General features: G+C 45.8%; 2 protein-coding genes across 4 annotated transcripts in view; one reads left to right on the forward strand and one right to left on the reverse strand.

The window, feature by feature from the left end:
* Positions 1 to 13,962, forward strand: part of LOC140658509 (ligand of Numb protein X 2-like) — a 34,547-nt gene extending 20,585 nt beyond the window's left edge. For 2 of the 3 annotated variants that reach the window (XM_072877036.1, XM_072877037.1), the window contains exons 6-10: positions 1,667 to 1,849; positions 2,924 to 3,098; positions 3,281 to 3,491; positions 8,406 to 8,564; positions 9,875 to 13,962. In XM_072877036.1, the coding sequence (XP_072733137.1) occupies positions 1,667 to 1,849; positions 2,924 to 3,098; positions 3,281 to 3,491; positions 8,406 to 8,564; positions 9,875 to 10,010 (864 nt within the window). In that variant the 3' untranslated portion in view covers positions 10,011 to 13,962. The remainder of the gene's footprint in view (positions 1 to 1,666; positions 1,850 to 2,923; positions 3,099 to 3,280; positions 3,492 to 8,405; positions 8,565 to 9,874) is intronic. The other variant, XM_072877035.1, reaches the window with a different exon arrangement.
* A 1,377-nt stretch (positions 13,963 to 15,339) lies between these two features.
* The window catches only part of LOC140658510 (uncharacterized), a 28,345-nt gene continuing 18,725 nt past the window's right edge, over positions 15,340 to 24,959 (reverse strand). The window contains exons 12-16 of the mRNA XM_072877038.1: positions 23,652 to 23,709; positions 23,039 to 23,094; positions 21,442 to 21,640; positions 19,306 to 19,464; positions 15,340 to 16,523 (exon numbers count right to left, since the gene is read on the reverse strand). Coding sequence (XP_072733139.1) covers positions 16,391 to 16,523; positions 19,306 to 19,464; positions 21,442 to 21,640; positions 23,039 to 23,094; positions 23,652 to 23,709 — 605 coding nt within the window. The 3' untranslated portion in view covers positions 15,340 to 16,390. The remainder of the gene's footprint in view (positions 16,524 to 19,305; positions 19,465 to 21,441; positions 21,641 to 23,038; positions 23,095 to 23,651; positions 23,710 to 24,959) is intronic.

Below are 24,959 nucleotides of genomic sequence, written 5' to 3' on the forward strand. Positions count from 1 at the left end.
GATATCATGTAGATCAGTTTAAATTCTTTATCTCCCTAGGTGATGACCTCTAGTTTCTGTTTTTATCTAAAGATCCTGACACAATACATCTCATCACATACTGTTTATATCCCGGAAAGGATCTGAGGTCAGCAGTGAGGGAGAGCCAGTTCTCTTCCTGGTAATCAGTAGAGGAGTGCAGTGGCATGGGAGAAAAGTAGAGAAAGAGCTGAGTTCCAGTACTGAGATCCTTTTTTATGTTATATATGTGATTCCATTCTATGGCCTCTTAGAATTTTGCTTGCATCCCATTAAGTGCTGCTGTATTTCTGTTGTAATGTGCAAGCATAACTCCCACATGAGGAACCCTTTCTTGATCCCACTGAAATCAGTAACCAAAGTCTCAGGAACAGCTTCAGTAGGTTTGGGGATTGAATTCCTTTTGAAGTGACATTTGTGTAAAACTGTGACAGTCTTCCGAATGTTATCTGTTCTTCTGAGGAGATTATTAAATGTCCTCATTAAATGTAATTTTAATTTTGATTGCAAACCATTTGCAGAAAAGAGTCCTTCTACCTGTATTGTAAAGTACCATTTACAGCTTGCTCTATATGCACAGCCATATGTACTGGACATAATCTGGTACTCCTGGTTGAAGGGGAGAGCAAATCCCCATTTTAGGACGTGATGTTTATAATATATTTTATGAAGATATGGATGTGTGCCAACTTATCTGTAAAAAAAATTGCTCTATCTGAAGTGACTTCAGAGGCAAGAGGTTTTAAAATTCTGTTTCAGAAAACAAAACTCTCCTGTACTAGTTTAAAAAGAAAAAACCCAAACAGTTGATGCAGTCCCTCTTCCAAGGCCAGGGAATTCACTGCTGGCGGGCTGCCGTGGCACCAGGGAAACAGGGTCCCATGTCAGGAAGTGAGAGCGGCAACCGTACTTCTCTCATCCATTGCAGGAAATGCCCCAAGTAAGCACATACACCTTACCCCAATGGAGTCCTTCACAATAAGGTTTTGTCAAATTATCTGAAAGAACAAACCAATTTAGAAGAGCAGTAACAATAGTGAATACTTTCCCTGTAGTTCTGGCAAGGCCAGACATACAGCTGGTTAAGTGTTTAATTGGCAGCAATCTTAGACAAAAGGTCGTGTCTTCAGGTACTCTGGGAAAAAAATGGGTGGGAGATGTTGAACAATGAATGTGGTACATAAGCTGGGAGGGAAAGAGCTTTAACAAGTTTCCTTACAATAAAAGAAAAAGCATCCAATATTCGTATCACGGTCATCCATTGTGTGGACCAGTCAGCGTTCTAGCTCTGTTCATTTTGTATCACAACACAATATGCTATTTTGGTTATTTGTACTGAAGTGGAGGAATTAATCATCCCTTTCCCCTTTCTTCTGTTTGGCGTTTGTGGGGGAGGGAGGCATGAGTGAAGCGTGCCCCTACTTCTGTTCCTTCTGACTAACATTTGCTAATTCCTTTTTTCTTTTCACCATGGGATTCTGTGGCTCTTCACAAAAACAATGCATCACACTGCATAGCCCTGTTTCAGGCCCTTTGTAGAAACTGGTGCCAACCCTTTCCTCTCCCAAGAAAATGACAGGGGCCGTCCCTAATTTCTAATTTATTTTTCTATCTATTTTATTTACGCTCTTTTGGTTTCTCCTGGCAGACCACTGAATCAAGAGTGAACTTTGTCGTCTTGAGGCAGCCAGGTGTACAGCTGTCGGACCCGGTAGAAGATGGCAGCACATCAAATAACAGCAGCAGCAGCAGTAGCAATGGAGGAAGCCCGGTGCACCATCGGAGAAGACTAGACCAGAATCACTATAGACGAAAATCTAACTACCAGAAGGTAAGTTTTGTAAACAACGGCAAAAGCGCTGGTTATTCTTGGTCTAGCAGATCTATTATGTTTGCTCTGTGATGGCAATTTATCATGTCAGACTGATCAGTAGCTCCATTTCTTCTTGAGCTATTGAAAAGCAGCAGGTTTGTGGCTTTTGGTACTGGAGAATCGTACATTTGTCATCTACTGGGAAACACAGTTTTTAGGGAAAAACGTGTCAAAATTTCTTCAAATGTCTCTAATGTTGATGCAGAACCAGTGTTTAATCCTTTCTTGTCTGGAAAGAGCAATGGGAAATTCACCATCCATGAGACGCTTGGGACTTGCTTCTCGACATCCATCAAGCACAACATGTTCAGGGTGTTACACAATTACACCAAGTTATGCTTCTGGTTTGGAGCTAGAGGGCTTTATGTACAGAAGTAGAAACTACACAAATTACACTGTAGTGCTCCTGTGACTTCAGTGTTGTGTCTGCCATCCGTGTGCATATTATAAGAAGCAGTAGCCAGTCTGTTGTACCAAGAGAGATTTGCTCTATGCTTAGAATTTCCATTTGAGTGAGAAAACTTGCTACAACTGCTTAGACTTTTGTGTTTAAATGTCGCTGGAGTTTAGTAAGTAGCTGTCATAAATGGCTGGAGTGTGGTTCCTTGATTTAAATCCTAGAATATAATTTACATATTGTTTCTACAGCATATGCTATAACATGTGCTTTCACTGCAACCTAAACATTTAGTAGTAGTCAGAGAGAGGTTGATTGCTTGATATGAATGACCTTGAAATGAGTTCGTATCTTGTTCCTTGGTGCAAAATTGTTCTCAGAGTGAGCCCCTCTCTACAGCAAATGAATGTGGGATCATTAGGAGACCAGTGCCTCAGTTGTGGTGGTATCACTTTGGAAATACAGGGTAGTATTTCTACCCAGAGCAAGTACATGAGAAGCTGACTTTGCCATCCAGCAACATTGCTGAAGTGTTCTGGATTAAAGACACAAGATCTGTTATTTTCTTCCAGATCTGGGCTTCTTGTGTTAATTGCATTAATGAAGCTGCATTTTGTACTGTCATTCCTCTGTAGGATTTACCTCAGGGATACGTAAGTCATGAAAAGACGGTTGCCATAAAAAAGGAACCAAAAGAATCTTTAGGGATAACAATTGGAGGCGGAAGGGATAACAAAAACAAACTTCCTATATATGTAACGAGCGTGCAGCCCATCGGATGTCTCTTCAGGGATGGCAGAATCAAGCGAGGTAAGGAGGCTCTCAGACCCTTTATCCTTTAGGAATTTTTTATTTTATTTTATTTTTCCTCAGTGAAAGTTGGACTTGGACACTAAAGTGAGGCTGGAAACAGGGTTCCGCATGAGACCTTGAGGCAGAAATGGGCTTCATAGTAAAAGGTCTGTAATAATGCTATCTTATTTAATCAACAGGAGATGTACTTTTGAGCATAAATGGCATTGATTTGACTCATCTGAACTACTATGAAGCTGTCTCAGCACTGAAATCTAATGCAGCTTCCCCCTCAGTCGTATTGAAAGCCTTGGAAATCCTTTCATTGAACTCGACAGAGCCATCTCTGGACATCAAGGAGCAAGGATTCAGCTGGTCTCCCCTCTGGATCACGTGGCTCGGATTGCCTAGGTACGTTTGTTCAGTGACTGTATAGAGATCTGTTCAATCACAGAGCTGACTTTCACTGAAACATGAGAAATGAATTGCTTTGGTGTTTGACTTGGAAGCATCACTGGTATTCTCATTTAGTTCTAAGGCAGTGGAAAACCTTATTTGTCAATGAGATCACATTATAATGAATGCATAAGAAACTTCCACGGCTTTTTATGGTGTGATCCATAGTTCCCCCGCTTCTGTTGGACAGTAACCACATTTCAGAAGTTCCTGAAAACCTTTTTTTCTAAGAGAACTGGCACAGAAAATGAGTACAGATTCTGGCATTTGAGGCACTGAATTGACGTATAGTCAATGTAGATATAGTCCCTGCTAAAATATTATTAACTGAAATCACTCTGTGGCTCTTTCTGGATTGCATAACAGAAGCCAACAGGTACCTGTGCTGTTTTATATTTTCTAATCTGATCATCTCAGTTAGGGGCAGGCATTCTTTCAGTCTGATTCTTTTTGGCTGTTGTAATAGTGTCATCTTTAGTGTGAAGCAGAAACGATTCTGAATAGTTGAGTTTTCCTGCTGCAGAGCTTTGGACCATAGACTTAGCACAGATTTTAGCAGCAATGTGGTAAGTTCCAGGTGACAGGGTTGGGGCTTTGAAAGCTTGAATTTCTGTCTCCTTCCGGGAGAGGTGAACCTCTGGTTTGCTCATGTTTGCAGTTTCATCAAAATACATTCAGCTGTGAAAGGTAGAGTCTGTTGTTGTTCCAGCTGACTGGAGGAGGATCGTGCAGGAGATGCACTTGGAACAGTAAAGCCGAACCCTTCTGTGGGAAGCTCGGATTATTTACAGCCTTGTTTCTTGAGGCACCTGAAAGAAGAAATACTAACAAAGCCTCTGTTACATTGCCCTTGTGTTACTTAGCAGCCTGTAAATGCTAAACAAACAGCCCAAGGAAGGTAGCTTCTGTGTCTCAAGCGACTGTAACTTGGCTTGTACTCAGCACCATCCTACCAGTTTCCTCTGCTCTCCCAGGGAATCAGCCTGTCTGTCCTGTGCAGGCCTAGTATGAACTAGCCTGAGCTGCACCTGGATAGCCCAAACTGGAGTACCAACCCTCAGATGCTGGCTGGTGTTTATTCCTCATGGGTGCTCCTGCAGTGAAGTATAGCATGGCAAAACCTGGCTGTACTTTCTCCCTTCTTCCTTTTCCAATTTATTTGGATGTCTGATGGCTTGCAGCTTCACCACGCTTTCTGCTACAGGGACTGGAATCCACTCTTTGCTCATGGTCACCTGCCTTCATTTCAAGAGTATACTGACATTACCTGCCATTTAATACATCGCTTGAAATTCTTTTGCTGCTGGCATTAATGTTGGCCCGCCTCCATTTGACTGTTACTGTACCTTGCTACTGAAGCAAGGAGCAGTGATTTCAGATGCCCTTTCTGGTCTTCTGTCTTCCTTTCTTACTCCGACCTGAATTCAGACATCTGAATTTGTCTGCTATTCTTCTGTGGGTGTGAGGGTGGTTAGGAGGCACAAAGCAAGGTTATGTCATTTTGGGATCTGACAACATCTTCCTTGTTTCCAGTAGTAAAAATGGCTGTAATTGTTGTGCTTCCTCACGCATTTTCCCATCTGCTCCCAGTAAGACCTGGTAGCAACTAGCTGGTTGTCCATAGAATGAATAATTTCCCTAAAGCCACTAAGAATCTGCCTTTTTCAGCTAAGCAAGCTATTTACATTTGATGTTGTAGTTGGCACAATCAGATTATTTTTCATTATTGCTTGAGAACCCATAAACTGAAATGGCACCCTTGTTTGTCACCTGGAAATGTTCAGGGTGCCTCTATGATAGCATTTTAGTTTGGCTCAGGAATGTGCTGTTGAAGCGAGAATCCCAGTTGTCCTCACTTGCTGTTTTTAGCTCATGTTGCAGAGAGGTCTTGACCCATGCAAACTGGGTTCCTTTTGAATAGGACTAAACCAGAAATGCTGCAGAGGAATGCCCATTGCACGCTGGCGTGAACAGACCCTGTGTGTACCACGTTAACCCTATATTACAGAAAATCCCCTGAACTGTACCAAAACTAGACCTTGTGTCCTCAGCACTCAGATCTGTTCCTTTTGGGCTGCCCTGCTACAGTAGGCATAGCCTCAGTATGCTAAAACATTTTGCAGTACAGTGGGAAAGTTTAAAGCTTATTGCTAATGGCATGTGCGATTTTGGTTTTGTTTAGCTTTTTTTTACAGCTACTACTCCAATCCAGCAGAAATATCCTTTCCTCCTTAGAGGAAACCCATGTATTTCTTTCTAGTTTGAAACTGAACTTTATGCTGAAAGACTGGAGTTGAAGTTAGTGCTCAAGGCTAGGGAAGTGTATTCAGTCGTTGCAACGCTTGAGCCCACAGTGTTTAATTCTAGCCTTGATTCTTGTATCTGTGGCTTTCTGTTTATGTCAAATACCATCCTGTCATCTCGGCACACTTGGTGATGTGCTGTTTCTGAAATGTGGGGCCGCTGTAGCCCATCCTGCAGAACTTGGGTTATATGCCAGACTACTGTTGCGGAAGTGTTTTAGGAGAGAGATGACAGCCCTCGTCTTGCGCCTTTCTTGCGAGCCTGGGTAACAGAGGGAATAACATGAGCATCTTGGTCACATTCTTCCTTAAAAATCCAAACCCCCCCCCCCCAAACAAACAAACAAACAAAACCCAAAACCACTCTGTGCTCCTAAGGCTACTTTCATACCACAGCATTTGGCATGTAAGCTTGGAGCATCTTCCACCTCTGACTATGGCCAGTGCTGCATACTTCCAATGAAGGTACAAACATCCCCATAAGAGGGACAGTGTAGTAATATTTTTCCGTCTAACCTCAGGCAACTAGTATTGCCCGTACTGAACCAGGTGGCTGGTATCTTTCTTGGATTTTCTGTCTTGTAATACAAGTGTGGGTAGCTCTACTGTCCTTGTAAACTTACTCTTTCTCCATTCTTTGCTTTGTTATTAATGGTGGCAGTGAGTGTTCCAAGTTAATTGTATGCTACTACTTATTGGTACTGAATGTTTATCATTGCCATTGTATATGTCACAGAAGACAGCATAGGAACTTTACTTGATTTCTTCATAGTATTATGTTAAATCACTATGTTTATGATAGCATTTTGAGATGGTATTTTATACTGGTTTGGAGGGGGTGTGTCCCCTAATTCATTACACACTGAATCCCAAAGATACTAGAAATACCAAGTTTACAGATTGTTTTATCTTCTCTCTGAAAAAGCTTTGACTCTTGAAGACAGTAACTGTGCACAGTATGGCTTATGGATAATTCTCAGGGGGTGGAAAAGCAGTGTGCCTCCTGCCTTCTTCCTTGAGGTTTATCCGAAGCCAGTCTCCATGAAGTCTGAGCTCTTTCTGCAACAACTGTTAGGTGCTCCCTGCCATGGCCCTGCTGGAGCAGCACACTCTGCAAACTCTGAAAGAGATGCAGAACTGCAAACTCAGCAGGGTGTTTGTTAGAATAAAACTTGTACCTTTACTTTTGGTAAAGTCTAAAATTCTTTTCCCACAGTCATTTTCCATTATAGTAAATTACCATTTCTCTTCCTAAAAACCTTTTTTCATATGGAAAACTGATTTCTAGCAAACAGCCTTTTCCAGCTCTTGGAGAATGTGTCTAACTTTTTTTTATGTTCTATGCTGACATAGTGCTTATCACTCTTGCTCTCTGGGCTATTTATTTGCACTAGCTGCCACATACATTTCTCATAGCTGCATTTTTAAACTTGTGTAGGACCAGTAGAAGAAAACCATGGAAGCATCAGTAAGCCAGAACTTTATGTGTGAAGAACTCATACAAAAGTAAATTACAGTTTGAAAGTAGATAATTGGATCTTTGAGAAGTTGAGAAGTTAACTGAGAAGGCTTTTGAAATCTGAAACTCGTCTGCAAACTGCTCAAGCAAAGCCCTTGAGGCAAAAACGTTTATTAGGAAAAGTTTAGCTGCTGGAATACCTCAGTGGGGTGATCAGCGGCATTTTCACACAGTGTAGCTCTGGCAGCGCCTCGGTGCCAGAATGTAACCTGACTGTGAGCCAGAGTACATGAGATGCTTGCCTGCGCTCCTGCCGCACCTTTTCAGACGCCACGCAAAGGCTTTGCATGTCTTTTGTGCTACAAACTCAAGGAGCAAGTGCTGTTAGCGCTTATATATCACGTTCTCCAGGGCAGCCCTGGCATTGCAGCATACTCCAGGCTTACTGAGAAGATACACCTCGGTGGCTGGCGTTCAAAAAGAGTGGCCTGTGATCTCTCTCCAAGGAGTCCAGTATCTTACTGTACACAGCAATCCTGGGTGTAGGTCCTGCAGGAAAGACCTTTCATATTCCAATTTGGTATTAGCAGAAGAAAGGCTGCCATACCTCATATGTTTGCTTTCCATCAGTGACACGTAGCTGCTGAATAGCTTCATTGTACCAAGCGTGTAGTATACAGATGGAATTAAAAAAAGCTTAATTCTCATGAATTGCATGGGTGTAATTGCTGTTCACGAATTTATTTTTGTCGCTAGTACTGTGCATGTTCATTAGTAGAATTCATGAAGTTATTAATGAATCTTTCAAGTCACAAACCCCTTTAGAGAATGGTGTTTTTCTATTAACTCTTAAACTAGCACTGACAATACTGAGAAAAGATTTCTAAAAGACTGGCATCTTCAGATTTGAGAATTATCCATGTAACATACCCTGCAAAGGGGCTGCATCAAGTCCTTAAAAAAAAAGAAAATAAATATGAGGCTGTTTATAATAAATAAATAAATAGCTGTGCTTTCTGCAAGGAAAAACATAATTTTCTGGTTAGGTAGTTTTCCTTGAAATACACTCATAAGCTTTCTCTGTTTTGACCGTGCCTGTCTTCACAGCTACCTTCACTGCTGTCAAGACATCGTCCTTAGTAAAGGTAACCTGGAAAGCTGGGGCTTCAGCATTGTTGGAGGCTTTGAGGAAAGCAAAGGAAACCAGCCATTCTTCATCAAAACCATAGTGCCCGGGACTCCTGCCTTCCGAGACGGGAAACTAAAGTACGTATGAGCTGCGCTGTGGATCTCTGGTGTTTGTGTCAGAAACACTATCAGTACTTACGTCAGCATGCACTGCTTTACTGAGGGGCTGTCTTTTACCCTTTTAACTAAACTAGTTGAGCTAGAAGTTAATGACTTCTAATTCTTAGACACTCATTTGTGCAGTTAATACTGTTCCCAACGTTGTAACAAACTTAAGTCTGAGTTAACTCATTAATGTTAACTCATTAATTAATGAGTGTTTTGGTTTCTCTATAAAGGTGCAACTAAAAGAAATTAACAGTTACATTTTAAAAGGCTGTAAACGTTTTAATTGAGTAATTAGATAAAAGTAGAAGTGGGATGTTTGAGAAGAGTCTTGGAGGTTCCAGGGTATAAAATTGCCTGGGTTAGGAAGAGTATCCCAATGGAAGCAACAAAAGCCCTCCTGCGCAGGAAACTTAAAACAAGCTTTGCTGACACGTTTGTTAGTAATCGCAGGGAGTAGAGCTGGAGAACCCCACAGAACTCTCTTGCAGTGTTATCTCTGGGAACCAACAGAGCTGGCTTCTCAGCAAGCATGCAGCAGGCTGCGAGTGCAGGACTGTAAAAAAAAATAGAAGCAAGGCTGCTGTCTTGCAGGGGACATAGCTTCGGTGTAGGGAGCTGGGCTTTGCTCCCCTGAAAACAGTGTGAAAGAACAGAGCTGGGTCAGAGCCTTGGTGGGAGGACTGGAGTCAGCTGGGTTCCTGTCTGACTGCTAGGACAGCAATGCACTTTCCCCACTAGACACAAGGAAGGTGGCTGGCTGGCTGCAGCACCTCACATCGTGACAGCTGAACGGTACAACCATGCAGAAGGTAGCTTGGTGTGCCACGGAGGTTGGCGGATCAGGCTGGACTCTGAAACCTCTATTGTGTTGAGCTACAATGTGGCAGCATGCTTCAGTGTCGTGAGCACTTCAGCTTAGTGGTTGCCAGTCAAGTAGCTGTAGGAGTGACCTTGGTGTGTTTATCAGCACAAATTCATTTTCTCTAACGTTTCCCTCTGCTGACTGGCCTGGCTGGTCACGCTGCTGGTGACCTTCACTGCTGTGACACTCAAGTACCAGCAGCGTCCTCCTTTACCCTTGTCCTCTTTGACTCAGAAGCAACCACTCACTGCTTGCATCCATTCCTTGCCCCTAATCTTTCATCAAGTGAAAAAGTTGCTTCAACAAAGAGTTGATGATCTGGGCTCAGGGTGGGCTAGATGACCTTGGGGGTCCTAGGGTGCAGTGTTAACAATAATTAAATAAGTCCTGACAATCATGTTTCCTGTCTTCTGATTAGGTGTGGAGATGAAATAGTGGCAGTAAATGGAGTGCCAGCAATAGGAATGAGCAACTCGGAACTAATCCCAATGCTGAAGGAGCAAAGGAACAAAGTCACGCTTACCGTGGTGTCCTGGCCGGGAAGCCTCGTGTGAAAGCTCAAACAAAACACAATAGTTTCAGGTATCAGTTGGCCATCACACAAAGCTAAACATCTGACAGATAAGGGAATGCTGAACTCTTGCTACACAGCGTATTGCCATGGAAGACTTCTAGCTTCCTTTTTGGAGAAAACATTTCTTTACTGCGCTGAGGTTATCAGCAAATCTGGTCGCTGGATTCAAAGTAATGGTTAATCTGAACAGTTGTTGTAGCTTCCTGGGCTCATTAAAGCTCCTTAGAATTGGTGGTGCAGAGAAAGCTCTTTTTCCAGTGTTTCTCTACAAATTGCCTTTGAGGCGCTTTCCTCAATTTTAGAGCTCTGCTTTCCATTTAGTATTTTGAACAGGTTAAACCAGGCTTGACTGTCTGGTTTCCCCTGCTAGTTTAATACAGTTCTGCTACTGCTCTCTGACTGCCATTCTTGGACATTGAGTCATTTTATACATGCTTTTAAAAGCCACTAATAAAACTGTAAGGATGTGGACCAAATTAAGCAGTTCCTATAGCTCCCAGTTTTGATGTTTTTAGGTTACTGAAACCTAATGAATGTGTTTATACATTAAAAGAACAGTTGTAACTCTCAGCTGACAGCTGAAGAACTGCTAGGTTAGCGTGCTGGAGCTGTGCTGACTTGTATGAAGGTCCTATCACCAGGTAGCTGTCACGAATCCTGATTTAGGATCCTGCCAGCTATGCCAATTTGTTGCGAATGGGTGATTTAGGCCGCTTAAAGAACCACTGTCAAAGGTATCAGCAAAAGCGGTTTCATTGAAATATGATGTAAAAGTTCGATGCACTTTGTTAAAGTTCGATGGCAAGGTTCACTCTTACTGCACAAAGGATAAAATAATGATTCAAAACTACCAAAACACAAATCAAAGTTACCATAATACAAGGTTACGCGTGATGTTGGTCGCTTACCAGAGATCTGCAGTTGGTGAGAGGTCTCCCAGCCTCGAGGAGCAACCCTGAGAGGTGTCTCAGCTCAAGGGGAGATCACCACCACGCAGCCAGTGCACAGAGGCGGCTCACTTAGGCTGTCATATTTACAGGATAAAGTGGTTGGCTTGTAGTCAAATTACATGCGATGGGAAAGGTACGCGTGAGACTCCCTGTACACACAACTTTCTTTGTTCCTTGATGAGCGAGTGGTGGAAAAGCCACCCGCTATTCATGTGTTAATCACACGATTGGTGTTCCAAGCTCATATGCATCGATGCGCACTGTGTCACTGCTCCTTTGTGGGTTTTCACAGAACAGACTGGAACTAGAGAAGTTCTTGGCCCGGTTACAGCTTAGGCCTTTACCCCCTTTGGAGCCTGTACCAAACTACTGACAGTTTAGTGAAGGAGTCAAGTGCATCTGTCACAGCAGCCAGAGATGAGATAAGAAACTTGTTTCATTTTCATCCCCTTCCTCAGCTTGGTTTCCCTGGTTTTGACCAGCTTCCCCACAGAAGGCAGATGATGAAGTAAACAGGCTTGTTACAAGAAACCTCTGTCCCAGGATGCTGTCATATTTTTATCAGTTTCCCAGTGACCAGATGCAGATGTACCTGACACAGCACCGGTACTGTCAGGCATGTGAGATGAGCTCCTGCAGTTGTGTTCACGTCCCTCTTGCAGCTGGAGCAAACTATCAACTCACTGGATCAGGGTGAGCTCGGAGGGTCGCTGGCTGCCTCTGCTGCATTGCACCAACTGTATGAAATAAGCTACCTCTGGAAGGAGAGTGTGGCCCCTTTGGCTTCAGTTCAAATCCACCGTATAGTTCAAACTCAGAAGAACAGAACTGAAGCCAAGGCAGGTGGGTTTGACTTGTGATACCTTGCTAAGTTCCTACCTGGAAACTTTGCATAAAGCAATTCCCTCCTTTTTTAGAAGGTTGTTAATCAGCAGTAGATATGACAGATCTTTCTCAAACCAGGTTGCATTGAGAGAGATCTTTCCTCTTACACTGTTTCTGCTGTACCTTTTATGGGGCCAGCTCAGACTATAAGAATCAAAGGAGTTCCTCTTGCCTGTAAAAATGCCACCTAAAAAGACTGTTTAATTCCTTGTTGTAGTAACCTGACTGCAGGTAAGTGCCCATCATTGTCTTAAGCAGTGCTTTTCTTAGGGTTGGCTACTTTGCAATTAGCGATTACTGCAGAGTAGAATTGTTCCTTGCTAGATGACTTAGCTGTTTACTTACGGAGTGACTTCACTTCCTTTGGCTGTTAGCTTAAGGCAGTATATAGCAGGGCCTGTTATCAGAGTCTATTATACAGAAGTAGCTTAGGATCCAGTCGTCACAAAAGCTTCCCTGGCACATGGTGTGGCTCTTTGTTTGGTTGATAAATACTGCTGTGGACTTTGACAGCAGAAACAGTGTGTGGCCAGCTGGGCTCTGGGGCCTTTTTTTCCTGTTGTTCCTACTGAATGCTGAGAGCAAAATCATTCAATCAAACGTCAGAAAGGTGCCTGTGGAAAACTAGTCACTCGACCTCTGTCTGACACAAAGGAACAGAAAAACCTGAAGCAATTTTTGTCTCTTTCCCATCAATGTGCAGAATCTGTGCCTGGTATGGAGCAGTAAATATTTATGTAGCTAGAGAGAGGGCAATGCCTACCGAGTAGCACCAAATATCACTTGTGTAAAGCCAGGAAAAAGCCATGCAGCTGGTGGTCAGGCAGGTTAAATGAAGAGGATGCTGCAGAAGGCAGCATGAGTTTTACCATCATTCCATCTCGTTTCAAGGTGCCTTCAACTTCACCAAAATGTCCTAGTAATTTAAGTGTTGTTTCCAAGATCAGCTTGTTAATAATAGATGTCAAATTTGTTTTGATGCCTTTATAAATTATTGTAATATTACTGAAAAACATGTATTATAGGTGGTTTTTTAACCTTCCTTTCCAGTGTATCAGCTAACACCCCCAGAATAGGTCACCTCAACAACACACACTTCTCCAAGAAACTGACCTTCTGAGGCAGGAAATAGTGTAATTGTCTTCTGCTTCTCCCAGGAGAGGAGCTGGGCTGTCCCAAAATACGCTATGGCTGTGACTGGGAAAAAAACCTGAACAAAAGTAAATCCCACCTACCCTTCCCCTCAGCTGTGCCCCTGGCTCCTGTCTGCGAGGCTGGCCACAGCCCACTAGTGCCTGTGGGGCTCAGAAGTCACTGGACTGAAAAGCTAACCCAGGAAATAAATAAAGCTTTATTTAACGAGGCTTAACTCCCCCATTCGGTGTGCTGCACAGCTCAGCAACTACGAGGCAACGCTGGGGCTGCCGCTGTTGCTCCCAGAGGAATTGCATGTCTGGGCTGGGTCAGGTTTTGTTGTCATTTCTACTACTGCAGTGCAGGCAGCACAAAACATCCCTGACTGGAATGGGAGAAAGGCAGCATTGCCATAAACTCCCTGCTGCACAACCGTAATGAAATTAGCCTCTCTCCTCCTTAGTGCTGTGCCCATTTCACACTGTCAGGAGCCAAAGGACCTGCCAGAGGGTGCCCCAGATGCCTTACACCTTCTCTCCCCATTAAGCTGGCTGGCACTTGTGTAGTAAGACTTGTGCGAGTGCTCATCTCCGGCTGTGAAGTTCACCCTCTTGGCGATGCTCGGTGCCTGGGGCATTCTGCACTCAGTAATGCACAGGCCCGTGTCTCCGCTCCAGCTTTGCTCCGGCCCAAGAACTGGCCTCTTTCCTGAGAATTACGAGAGTCACCATTCAGTATCCCCAGGGAACACGACCATGAAACCTGCAGTAGTTACCTGATGCAAGTAAAGATTATTTCCAAAGCCCCACCTTTACACTTCTCTAATACATTAAAGGCAAACATTTCACCTCTATTTATTTCATTAAAATAAAAACATTTCAAACTGTTTCCCTTGAATTCACAGCTGCTTCTGGCAGCATAAGCCTGCGAACATCAGTAAAGGACTTGGGTCCGTCTGTAAAAACATTCAAAAAACACCAGAGGAAGCTGCAGCACTGACATGCCAATACACGATTCTCCGTCCCCTCCCCCACACCACCAGCAATAAGCCCAGGTGCCGAGGGATGCAGCCTGGATGCCACCACCATTAATTATACCTATTTACAGGTTGAGTAGCTTCTGTCACCTCCGCAAACAGAGCGAGAGCCTAGGGGACTGGATGTAGAATAGCTCTATCCACCCACGGAGAGGCACCACGGACACCTTAGTGTGCAAAAATGGACAAAATGCTACTGACTGGGGGCCAAACCCTAGACTTACCTTGGCATAAAACTCTATTGCCAGCATTTTTTCCTGATTCAAGCCAGGCGAAAGCCAGCTCAGAGTGGGCTGGGGAGCACTGCCTGGCCTTCCCTTTGGTGCTAGCTGCTCTAGCCCTGTCAGAGCTCATGGTCTGGAAAGAAAAAAATACCAGATTTCATAGTTACAGAATACAGACTTGTTATGGAGGTGCGGGCAAGGATGCTTGGCCCCTCTCCCACTTGATGCTCCCCTGTCTGCAAGCGAGCCTGTGCTCTGAAGCGGAGCAGACTGCGCTGCAGCCAAGTCTGCTTCCAGGGGGCACGTACCGAGCACTCTTGAATCCTTCCCGCCACTTTTGTTTTGATTTCTCCTCCGCCCACGCCATGCCACAACTGGATAAAAGCAAGTTCATCCCAAGATCCTGAAAGCTATGGGGCAATCACAGCTGAACCCACCACCCTGACCCCAGGAGAAGCGTGCCAGGAGGCTTCTGCCCGCTCAGTGCCGGGAGCTGGGATGCCTGCAGCTCGCCTCTCAGCACAGCACCGCTGCCCTTGTCTGATGCCCGAGCAGGCGACCGCTGAGAGATGCCGTATGCCTGAACCGCCGTGTTCTACCAGAACGCTGACGTGGCTGCAGAGGGAGGAATACTTTGAAGCCCGATTCCAGGCCCTTGCCCTTTAACTCTGGTTCGGTGCACACGCCTCCCCACTGCACCCACGTTTCCCATGATCTCAAAGCACCTTTAAAAAGCTACATGAAAAACAAAACACAAACCAATCCCCCACTCTCTTCTTCTCCCAAAGGTTTTGCAGTTAATGAGTCATCAAATGCACTGTCATAGCATATAAACTGCTACCATGGTGCTATCCCGACTCAAGTGCCTAAGGTTGGAAGGCTTCACACGACACTCAGACTTGTGCAATTACAATACAAAAAAAACCCCATACCATTTCAGAACCATATTATTTTAGGGCAAAGATTTAAGACAGTTTTAAATAACAAGTCAAAGTAGCAGAAGATACTTAAAAATGAGACACTTGTGGACTCACCCAAACGGAAGCGCAGTATATCCTAAGTACCAGACATACCAAAAGCCCTCAAAATTATTTCCCCTGTTCTTCCCACCCAGAACCATCGCTGGTGCCACCCTCCCCAACCAATACTAAGTCCAAACAAACTTTGGAATTTGACTGAATTTATTTTGAGGTCTGGGGGAAAGGAATGCATTGCACAGGAGTGTTGGTGATGATAACCAAATAGAAATAAGCCAACCCCATGAGGGCAAACTGCTAGATGGGACTTCATGTTCTCTACCATGCTAGATTATTCAGCTCAACTCTTAGTTAAAAAAAAAAAAAAAATTTAGTCAAAACTGATTAAAGAGAAACTCATGCTCTCACTATGGGTCTTCCATTGATTTCCCACTTATACATGTAATATATGATAGAACTATTTTTGCAAGGGATAAAAAAAACCAAACCACCTAGGTTTGAAGGCTTTGCAGACCCTCTGTAAACACAGGCGACAGCTTCTCAGAGCCGTCAGACCAAAGCAGTAAAAGCAGTTCCTCCTCACGTGCTGCCCGGCTGGCCCCAGAGAAATCAGAAGACATTTTTGTAGCTATAAAGAAATTTATTTGGGGATGAGACTTTTCACTACTAGAAGCCAGACTCTAAGCTGGCTCTCAGGATCTAAGTCACACTTTTCTTTGGACAATAAATTTCAAGTCGCACTTACTGTCCTATTTTTCAAAAAGGAATGATGATGACAAAAAATAAACAAAAACTATTACCTAAATGCGTTAGTTTCAGCTGAAGCCATCTTCCATCAGAAACCATAGGATCTGATACAACAAAGTTCTCCCTAGGGATGTTTATGAGTAGAGTAGCTCAGTGCTCTGTATACTAGTACTGCTGTATTTTGTCTCGTATAAAAAAAAAAAAAAAAGGTTTAACTGCATGTGCAGGCTCAGCTCTCACTGCTGCCACATGCTTCACTGCTCGCCCAGAGTCAGCCTCTCTTCCCTGCGGGGCGGGGGGGGTGGGATTAAAAATAAAAAAAATCAACCCCCCAAACCAAAACATCACCAATGCCAGGCTGGCGCAAAGGGAGCGAGTTCCTCCTGAGGGCTGGCGGTGGGCCGGGGTTACTCCTTGGCATCCTGCTCCTCTCCCTCCTGGGCACCATCTTCGCTGGCCTCCTTCTCCTCTTTGCTACGCTTGTTCTTTTTGTGCTTGTGACGCCGATGACTCTCCCCCTCCTCGCTCTCATGTTGCTTGCTGTGGCGGGGAAGAAAAGGGAGAAGAGAGTTACATCAGAGCCTGCATCAGCACAGCTCTGCCGCAGAAGAGACCCACACGCACTGACTACGGCACGCGTGGGGACAGAGCGCTTTGATCTAGGATGAACAGACAGACCGGAAGTGCTGAGGGCATCACCGTGCCACTGAAAGGCTTCGTCGTGTTTATTTGGGACGATCTGATATCGCATGTGGCTGAACCAAGGGCAGGTTAGGCAAACCGCTGGAGGTGGTTGCTTTACACCACACGCTGCATCAGCACCCGGGCGAGGCAGGCAGCGTACTGGAGAGACTGCTGTCGGAATAATATTTGGATAGTTTTTATAAGCAACATTTGTGTGTCCTTTCCACTCCTAAGGGAGCTCTAACAGTTTTGACACATCTCAAGCTTCGATGTGAAGCACTGAGCCTGCTGAGAGAAGGAAGAGTCTGAAATCTGAGAGGTGTTTGAAACTTTCACTCCTCTCAACCTCTGGGGAAATCCCTGGACTAGAGGCAAAAAAGGGATCAATGTAGCTAGAGAAACAAGCGTTTCCTAAGGGGAGGCAGATCCTAGTTCTACTTCTGCTTACTCACAAGTGACCTGGCACTTCAGTAGCTCTGTGCTCTAAAACCTCCTCTCTCTCCTCACCCAGACTTGTTTTCCAGATGCAGCTGGACAGGATTTCTGTGACCTGGGAAAAATCCCAGCCAGAAGTAACTCTGAGCAGGTTGTGGATGCTCTGAGCCCTGCAGCCCTGAGCACAGCCAGCTGTGCTGTGTATGCGCAGCGTGCCTGACACAGCCCGCCCAGAGATCAGCCTCTGTCTCCCATCAGGGAAAGGTGGGAGCTCTGGTTTTGTCCACTCTGGTTCTTGGCCCCTCCTGGGAGGAGATTTTCTGCTGCTTCTCAAACGTGCAATTATTTCTCCTCACAGGTTGAAAACCAAGTGAGGTCTCTAGAGCTGATCGTGGTGTGAAGGTGGCAGAATTAAAACAGAGCATGGAGTACAGGAAAAAGCAGATTAAATTTACTGCAGGAAGACGTACGGTCACACAGTACAGACACCCAGCTCCTCGAGTGGGGACAGTCAGGTGTAGAGACACATTCTCACCCACAGCTGGGATACCAGTTTAGCAGCAGAGACACCTAACTGGCTGAACCACTGAAGCCCTGGCTGAAAAGCTCCTGGCTTCAAGTAATTTTCTGCCTTGTTTAATAAACGGTTTCATAGTCATTAAAATAAAAAGTAATAAAAAAAAAGACTGCTGCCTCTCCTCAAGCCATCTTCAGCCACCGTGTGGACAGCAAGGCGGCAGTGGCTTATGCTTGAACAATGTGACTGTCCTTTAATATTTAAACAAGCATCAGTGATTTCCTTCAGACTGGTCAATTTGCAGTGAACTGGAGACGACAAGGAGACCCTTTCATCCTCCTGCAAACGCCTTAAACAGGCTCAAATCTCAAAGTGCCTCAAGCAGGGACTCTGGCATGCACTCGAAATGGCCTTAAACAAAAAGTATTCCTCCATTTGCTTTAGGTAACAAACGCTTCCCTCCCATCCTACCACTTGGAGCAAGACAGAGAGTATCTCTGTGTGGTTTAAGGAGCAGAGGAAAAGTCGCCTCATTCCCACCTCGTGCTGTAGCCCAGCTCTGTAAATCCAGCTCTCAAGCAGATTCCGACACTGCTTTGGGGAATTCCATCCTGTTCGTGCAGTCAGGTATCTAACGCTAGATTTCAATTCTGAGTAGAGGAAGCTGAAAAATAACCCTTAAAGCTATTGTCTTGTCAGTCTGGTTCGGTTCAGCTTCCCTTTGCTTTGTATTCAATTTTGATTATGGTCCTTGCCTTTCTTCCCATCACTTTGTTTCCGACCCTTCAGCAATCAGTCCTTTCTTGAGAACTTACTCATGAGAACAGCCTTTTGCCTCCAGTCACTAGGTAGGAGTTTTTCTGATATCAATTTCAAAATAAGGGTAGTTACCTGCAGAGCTGACAGGAATTTCATCTAAAAGAAGGAAGTAAGCTGAAGCACCAAAAAACCGAGCAAGTCTGCTCAAGTCATTGCCAGGATGTAAATTGCCACGGCAACTGAGCATGGCCTCAGAGCAGCGACCGGACCTGTTACTTTGCTGGAAGAACGCTCTCACAGGATGGCCATCTGCAGCAAATACATTTTCTCCAGAAAAGCTGGGGTTTTAGGACATCCTGCTCTGCTCCAAGTGTTTCACCTTTGTCCAGATCATCTCAACCTCACTATCAGAAGCACCGGGCACAGAGCTCTGATCGTGCCGTGCTCAGCCTCCTGCTCCAAGAGGAAATTTCAGGTTACAGGCTGAAGAGAGCTCTTCTTTTCCACACAGGAACACAGGATACTGAAAGCTGATGCTTCCGTTATGGTTTTGCATTTTCCTTTGTGTGTACTTTCTTAACAGCGGCAGCTATGCTGGCCTGATGTGATGTTTAGCAGAGGTTAAGCTCTCCTTTGTCAATCAGCGCTGCAATTTTGTTGGCAGTGATTTGACATCCCGCCAGCTGCCTTACTGAGAATTTACAAACACCAAGTACTCCTCTCCCTATTACAGGCAGTCCTGCCTCCTGCCCAGGTACAAGCCCGAGAGCGCTTTCCCTGCCTGGGCGTCACGTCTCGGGACATCGGCAGGTCACAGGCAGGCAGTATGACCCAGGGCGACAGTTCACTCTGAGAACATCAACCTTCTTGTCTGCAGCTAAGGGGTGATCCCAGCAACAGCCCAGTTCAACCCTGGACAGCTCTTACCGTCTTGAAGACTTATGCTTGCTGCTCTCCTCTTTGTCTCTGTGCCTGCGCTCTCGGTGACGATCCTCTCGTTCCCTGCTGCGATCTCGACTCCGGCAGTAGTCGCGCTCAAAGTCGTAGCTGCGCTCTCGGCTGTAGTAGCGGTATCGTTCATCATCGCTTAAGAAGAGAAAGGAGAAGTGAGGCAGAGGAACACACCACTCGTGGACCTGAAAGTCAGGAGCCATGGTTACAGGACTGTAGAATCCCATCCTCACCAACAAAATCTGACACCTCTTACTCTATCAACAGGCTGAGGTATTCGTGATGCTCCTGAAAAAACCTGTAACAATAAGCTGCTGCTGCTTGATTGAACCCAAGCTGCAACCCAATCCCTGTTTCTAATCACAGCAAAATAACTTTCTCCATTTGCCTATCATGTAAGCTCATAAGCCCACACAGTTGAGTATCATGGCTTGCTCCTGGCCTCTCAAGGCAAAGGCTTTACAAAATTTGTTCTCTGGATTTGCCAAGGGCATACCTTAGCAGCAGGCACGTGGCCAACGTCTCAGGGCTTTTGCCCTCACAATCCTTCTGGAACACGTCCAAGACATCCAGCTACCTTGTTCAGAAACAACAGAAACCTGCTCCCCTTCCCCATTCTGCCTGCCCTGGCGCTGGGTTTTACCTCACAACGCTATTGTCCCAGATAACCTGTAGTTCTTCTGTGCAAGTCAGACTAAGGGACTATTTTCTTCCCCATCAGTTCAAAAACTCAAATTGTGAGTATAGCCGACACGGTCTTTCTGCCTACACCTATCTGCTCAAGGCACCTCGTTCAGTCCACATACAGGAGTGGGCATGATGCACCTCAAATTCAGATACATCCCACACTCCCCTTCCCTCTACATCTCATAGTCCCTATTCAACTTCGGAAAGGCAAAATCTAAAGGGTTAATAAGTCCCACTGTGGGAAACAATATTGAGACTCTGAGAGAAAGGAAGTCTGAAATATCCTAACCCTCATGGAAACGAGCTAGACAAAAAAATGGCCAGTATCAATCACCTGGGAGCGCTCCAAAGGACTTCACTGAGCATGGCTACTTGCCCTGCTTTGGCAAGCATGATCTTAGAGGTCAGCATGCTCAAAAGCCCCCAGAAATGCTAACAATGTGCTCAGGAGCGCTGATCACAGGACTTGGCTGCAGCATGAACCTGCTCAGGAAGTGTGGGAGTCTCAGCTCTTCAAACTGTAGCGATTCTGTTCTGCTCCTTCCCCTTCCACCCACAGTGCCCACAAGCTTGGGGGGGCGGGGGGGAACAAAACCCAAACGGTTAGGAAAACGTTGCCCTGTTTGCTCACCCCCTGGGCCAGGAAGTTCCCCGGCAGGCAGCACCCCTCTGCCAGGAATGCGCATTCTGATCATGTTTTGAATGACTATTGGTATTTCTGAGCCTGAAGCCTGCAAAACACTGACGCTGCCTGTGACAGAACAAAAAAGTGATGGGTTTAGAAAGAGCCTTTGCAGCCTAGCCTTCACTTAAGCTCTCTAGATCAACACCAGGAGGCTGAAAGCCTCCTCGCCCAAGTGCTCCCAGCGCTGCTGTCGCCTGAGATCACATCAGTTCCCACCAAGGTGGTTGTCTCCAGCACTGCTCCCAGAAACGCCTGGTTAAGGACTGACGTTTCATGGCTGACTCCTGGTGAACGGCACTCCTTGCCCTGAAAGCCTCTCCGGGAGAGCTGAGTCATGGGTGGTTTGTCCTTTGATCTGACAGTTGCATTTAGAAGACAAGCAGCAGCAGCTTCTATGGCCAGTGTTTCACACTGAGCTGTGAAATACCCAGTACACAGAGAGGGGCTATTTCATTAACTGGCCTCACATTACAGGTGGGAGAGCAAGTGAGACTGGTTCTGCTGGATTTAAACAAAAAACCAGACACGGGAAATCAGCCAGTGACGTTGGCTCCTAGTTTGTCCTCCAGCTAGTGATCCGAAGTATCTCCTCCCCAGTCCTCCCCAGACATTTCAGAAAAATCACACTGGTTTAATCTATAATCCCGTCCCTTGCCCAAACACCTTCTTGCGCTCCAGGGCAACGCCAGGGCTCCCTACTGGGCAGCTGTGAGCAGAAGCTGCCGAAAACCAGCACTCACTTGTTGTATTCACTAGTGGTCGGAGTGCGGTCTCGGTCTCTCTCCCTTTCTCTTTCGCGCTCCCGCTCCCGCTCCCTCTCACGCCTGGAGCCCGAGTACTCCCAATGGCTGCTGCTGGAACTGCTTGTGCCTTTGTCCACCGTCGTCACCCAGGGCGTGTGGGATGTGGAGATGGGTGGGTAGCTGATGAAACCTGAATCTGCAGCGAGAGAGCAGAATCCTTGTTCATCTGAAGCATTAACAGCATCCTCTCTGTCCCTCCCTTTCCGAGGATACCCTCTGGAGGTACGGCTGAATCCAAGGAGACAACAATGGCCCAGCTCCCTCCTGTCCTCACTCTCCTGTTTTACCTGCAGCAGTTCACTAAGAACACGTGAACACCTCTTCCCCGAGGAAGACGCAAGCAAGACCAGATATTTACAGACGTCGCTGCAGAATCTCCCCAGCCCCTTACACCACACATTACTGCAAGGGCTATGCACTCCCCCAGCTCTTGCTCTCTATAGGTCCTGCTATGTAGGGCATGCTATAAGGTCTCCACTGAGAAAAGCTTCAGTCCATCCCTCCCAGAGATCCTGGCTTAGAGGACAAAGGTGCCCGTGATGCCGAGGCACCTCCTTCCTGCTGCTGAGCCAGCTGAGTTTAGTTAGCCCTAGGCTCTTGGCCACCCTTACAAGGTCTCCCTTCTCACCAGGCACCTTCTCGCCTAAGGCAGCAGCTGGGCAGGGCCAGGGCCACCAGCTGTGATGAAGGATGCCACCTGCTGAGCCCAGAGCCACCAGCACTTCCCCATCCAGGTGCTGGCTTGCTGGGGCCTGCTCAGCTGGCCCAGCAAGGTCATATCCCAAAGCGGTACCAGCTGCTGAAGAGCTGCACATGTGACAGCACTTGAGGCTCCAGTTTCTCAGGAAGGCCTCACGCTGCCCACTCCTCCAGCCACCGCCTGCAGAGGAGACAGCGCGGTGCTGCCTGCGATTCTGTCTGCTCAGCACAGCGAGGAGGTGCCGCTCCGAGTGCTGGTCACTAAGGAAACGGGAGAGGACATGGGCATTGCTGGCAGGGCTGCAACAGGGAAGGAAACCTGCTGAAATTCTGGCACTGCCTCTTCCATTACAAAACAAAAGGAGACAGATGCCTGCATGTGCCTGTAGGCAAGGAAGATGATGAAGTGGGGGAGGAGGGCATTCAAAAGCTCAGGGAGGAGACCAAAGCTGATGGTTGTGCTTGTCCCTGAGGGCGGGGGAAAAGGAAGGGAGTGTGAGCAAGTATGCGTGCAAACAAGTGCAAGAATATGTTGCTGAGGCACATGGGGAAGCTTCTCTGTTGCTGGGTATCTGCACTGAAAACAGTGATCTGAGGCTCTGCACTCAACTACAAAATTGCATTCATCATTGCTGCAAAGCATTCAGCTTTCCAAACACCTCATGGTGTAGCCAAACTCAGCGTGTGTTTCTAGTGACTGGGATAGTTTGGGGCATAAGCAAGACCCTGAAGTTAAGCAAGCATGATGCCCATCAGCTTAAGAAAAGCTTAAACTACCAAACACCGGAGAAGAGAGAGATAAGCAGCGTGACTGTTTGTTATCTTCAGTGCTCACCTGCAGAGTTGTAGCCAAACGGAGGAGGCTGCCTATTATTGTAGCTGGCTGGCTGGCTTTGGAGAGAGAAAAGGATGCAAGTTACTAACATCAGTGACCCCGTGCAGGTGTGTCCGCACTGCGAGCTCACCCCATTTTTTCTGAAGGTCTGTGGAACATCCTGATGGGAAACCCCTGGTTTCAGTGAATCTGTTTCACTCTGCACTGCAAACTATCAGAAATGCATACAGGTGCAGCTGCTTTGCCCCAGCTTCTGAAACTGCTGTAACTCAATTGCTTGCTCTGCTTTACCCTGCCCTTCTGTAAATCAGGCAGGTTTCCTGGGAAATGACCAGTGCTTACGAAGTACCTGGAGAATCTTTATAGAAAATGCATGGAGAGACATAACATGTTATCAACTACTCTGCACTAGACCTAAGCACACGCCGAGATTTTACTGACTCCTTCCGGTGCCATCAAGGTAAATGCACAGAGGAGTCCCTACAGACTCTGCTCTCACCCCCTACCCCAATCCATGACGAGACTAAGAATCAGCACTGATTTTAGACCTATCCTCCACCCTTCCTCACTACGGAGGAGCTGTACCCACGGCTCAGCCCAGGTGTGGTCTTACCCATCCAAGGTCGGAATGAGGAGAGCTGGTGGTGGTGCCAGAGGAGGCGGGAACAACCCTAGACACAGAAGCGTAAGTCATCACAAAGATCTCACCGCTTGCCATGAGGGAACAAGACTTCATTGCTGTTTACAGTTAAAAGCAGTTAAAGCATCTTTTTACTCTAAACGAGGCCCTGTTTGAAATGGAGTAATTTTCCTTCAGGGTTGTATCTCCTACCAAAATTAAAACTCTACATACAGCTGTGTTAGTTCTGTAGGGGTATGGAAAGAAAAATAAAGGAAGAACTACCTTCTATTTTGGCTTATTCATCTTAAACATAAGATTCCTTAAGGAGTAAACATTAACCCTTACAGTCCTGCAGAAGACAGAAAAGCCTGGTTCTTGGGATGCAGACACGTTGCAGCTACAGCAAAGGTTTTATTGCTCCGTTGATTAAAATGAGTAACTTTGTCCCTTACAAAGCACGTAACATAGAATTCACCTGGTTTTGTTTGTTTTTAAAGAAAGCCAATTTTCTGAGCACGTATACATTTAAAAATCATGACCCGACATAGCACCAACGATGCAGAGAGTTGTCCGAAAGGTCTGACACTTCAAAAACGGGCCCAACATTAAACATGTGAAGAGTTATTATACAAAATCACAAGGCAGTATCTTCAAGAAAGTAGAATTAAGCAGAAGTTTATGAAGGCTGCTTCCAGAAGTGACATAAGCCTTGGAAGCCAAAGTCCTCGACCTTGACCAATCTGAAAGTGAGAAGGACGTGCTGACTGCTCCTAAGGGACCTTCTTAAACTTGTATTCATAACTATAAGCAACCATTATTTCTATAGGCAGTTACCAACGCCAGCAAGAAGAGACTAACCACCCATTGGCTAGCCTTTGCATACAAGTTCCTCTGTTTATTATTAAACAAAAAAAAAAAGGAGCAAACTGTACTGATACAAAGGATGGGAGTCACCTGACTCACTGCAGTCATTGACATTGAAGCTAGCAGCTCCAGGTTCAAGGCAATGGAGACTGAGCCAGCACAGTCAATGAAAGCGTGGGACAATTCATCACCTCTTACTGTGAACACCTAAAATGGGTCAGGAGAACCCCTCCCTAGAAGCGTCTCACCGCAAAAAGAGGTAGCCTGAAGTCTCCAGCTCAGCTAGTGGAGATCTATGCTGCAAACAAGTTGGGGGACATGTCTCACTTAGATGCTTCTTTTCCCCGTCCTTTTCCTAAGATCTTCCAATAAAATGCAATGCCTGGAGCATTTCAATCACACTTGCTCACCAAGCGCAAGTACTTCAAAGTACTG

Source organism: Ciconia boyciana, chromosome 12 (genome assembly GCF_034638445.1).
Source record: "Ciconia boyciana chromosome 12, ASM3463844v1, whole genome shotgun sequence".
Lineage (NCBI taxonomy): Eukaryota > Metazoa > Chordata > Aves > Ciconiiformes > Ciconiidae > Ciconia > Ciconia boyciana.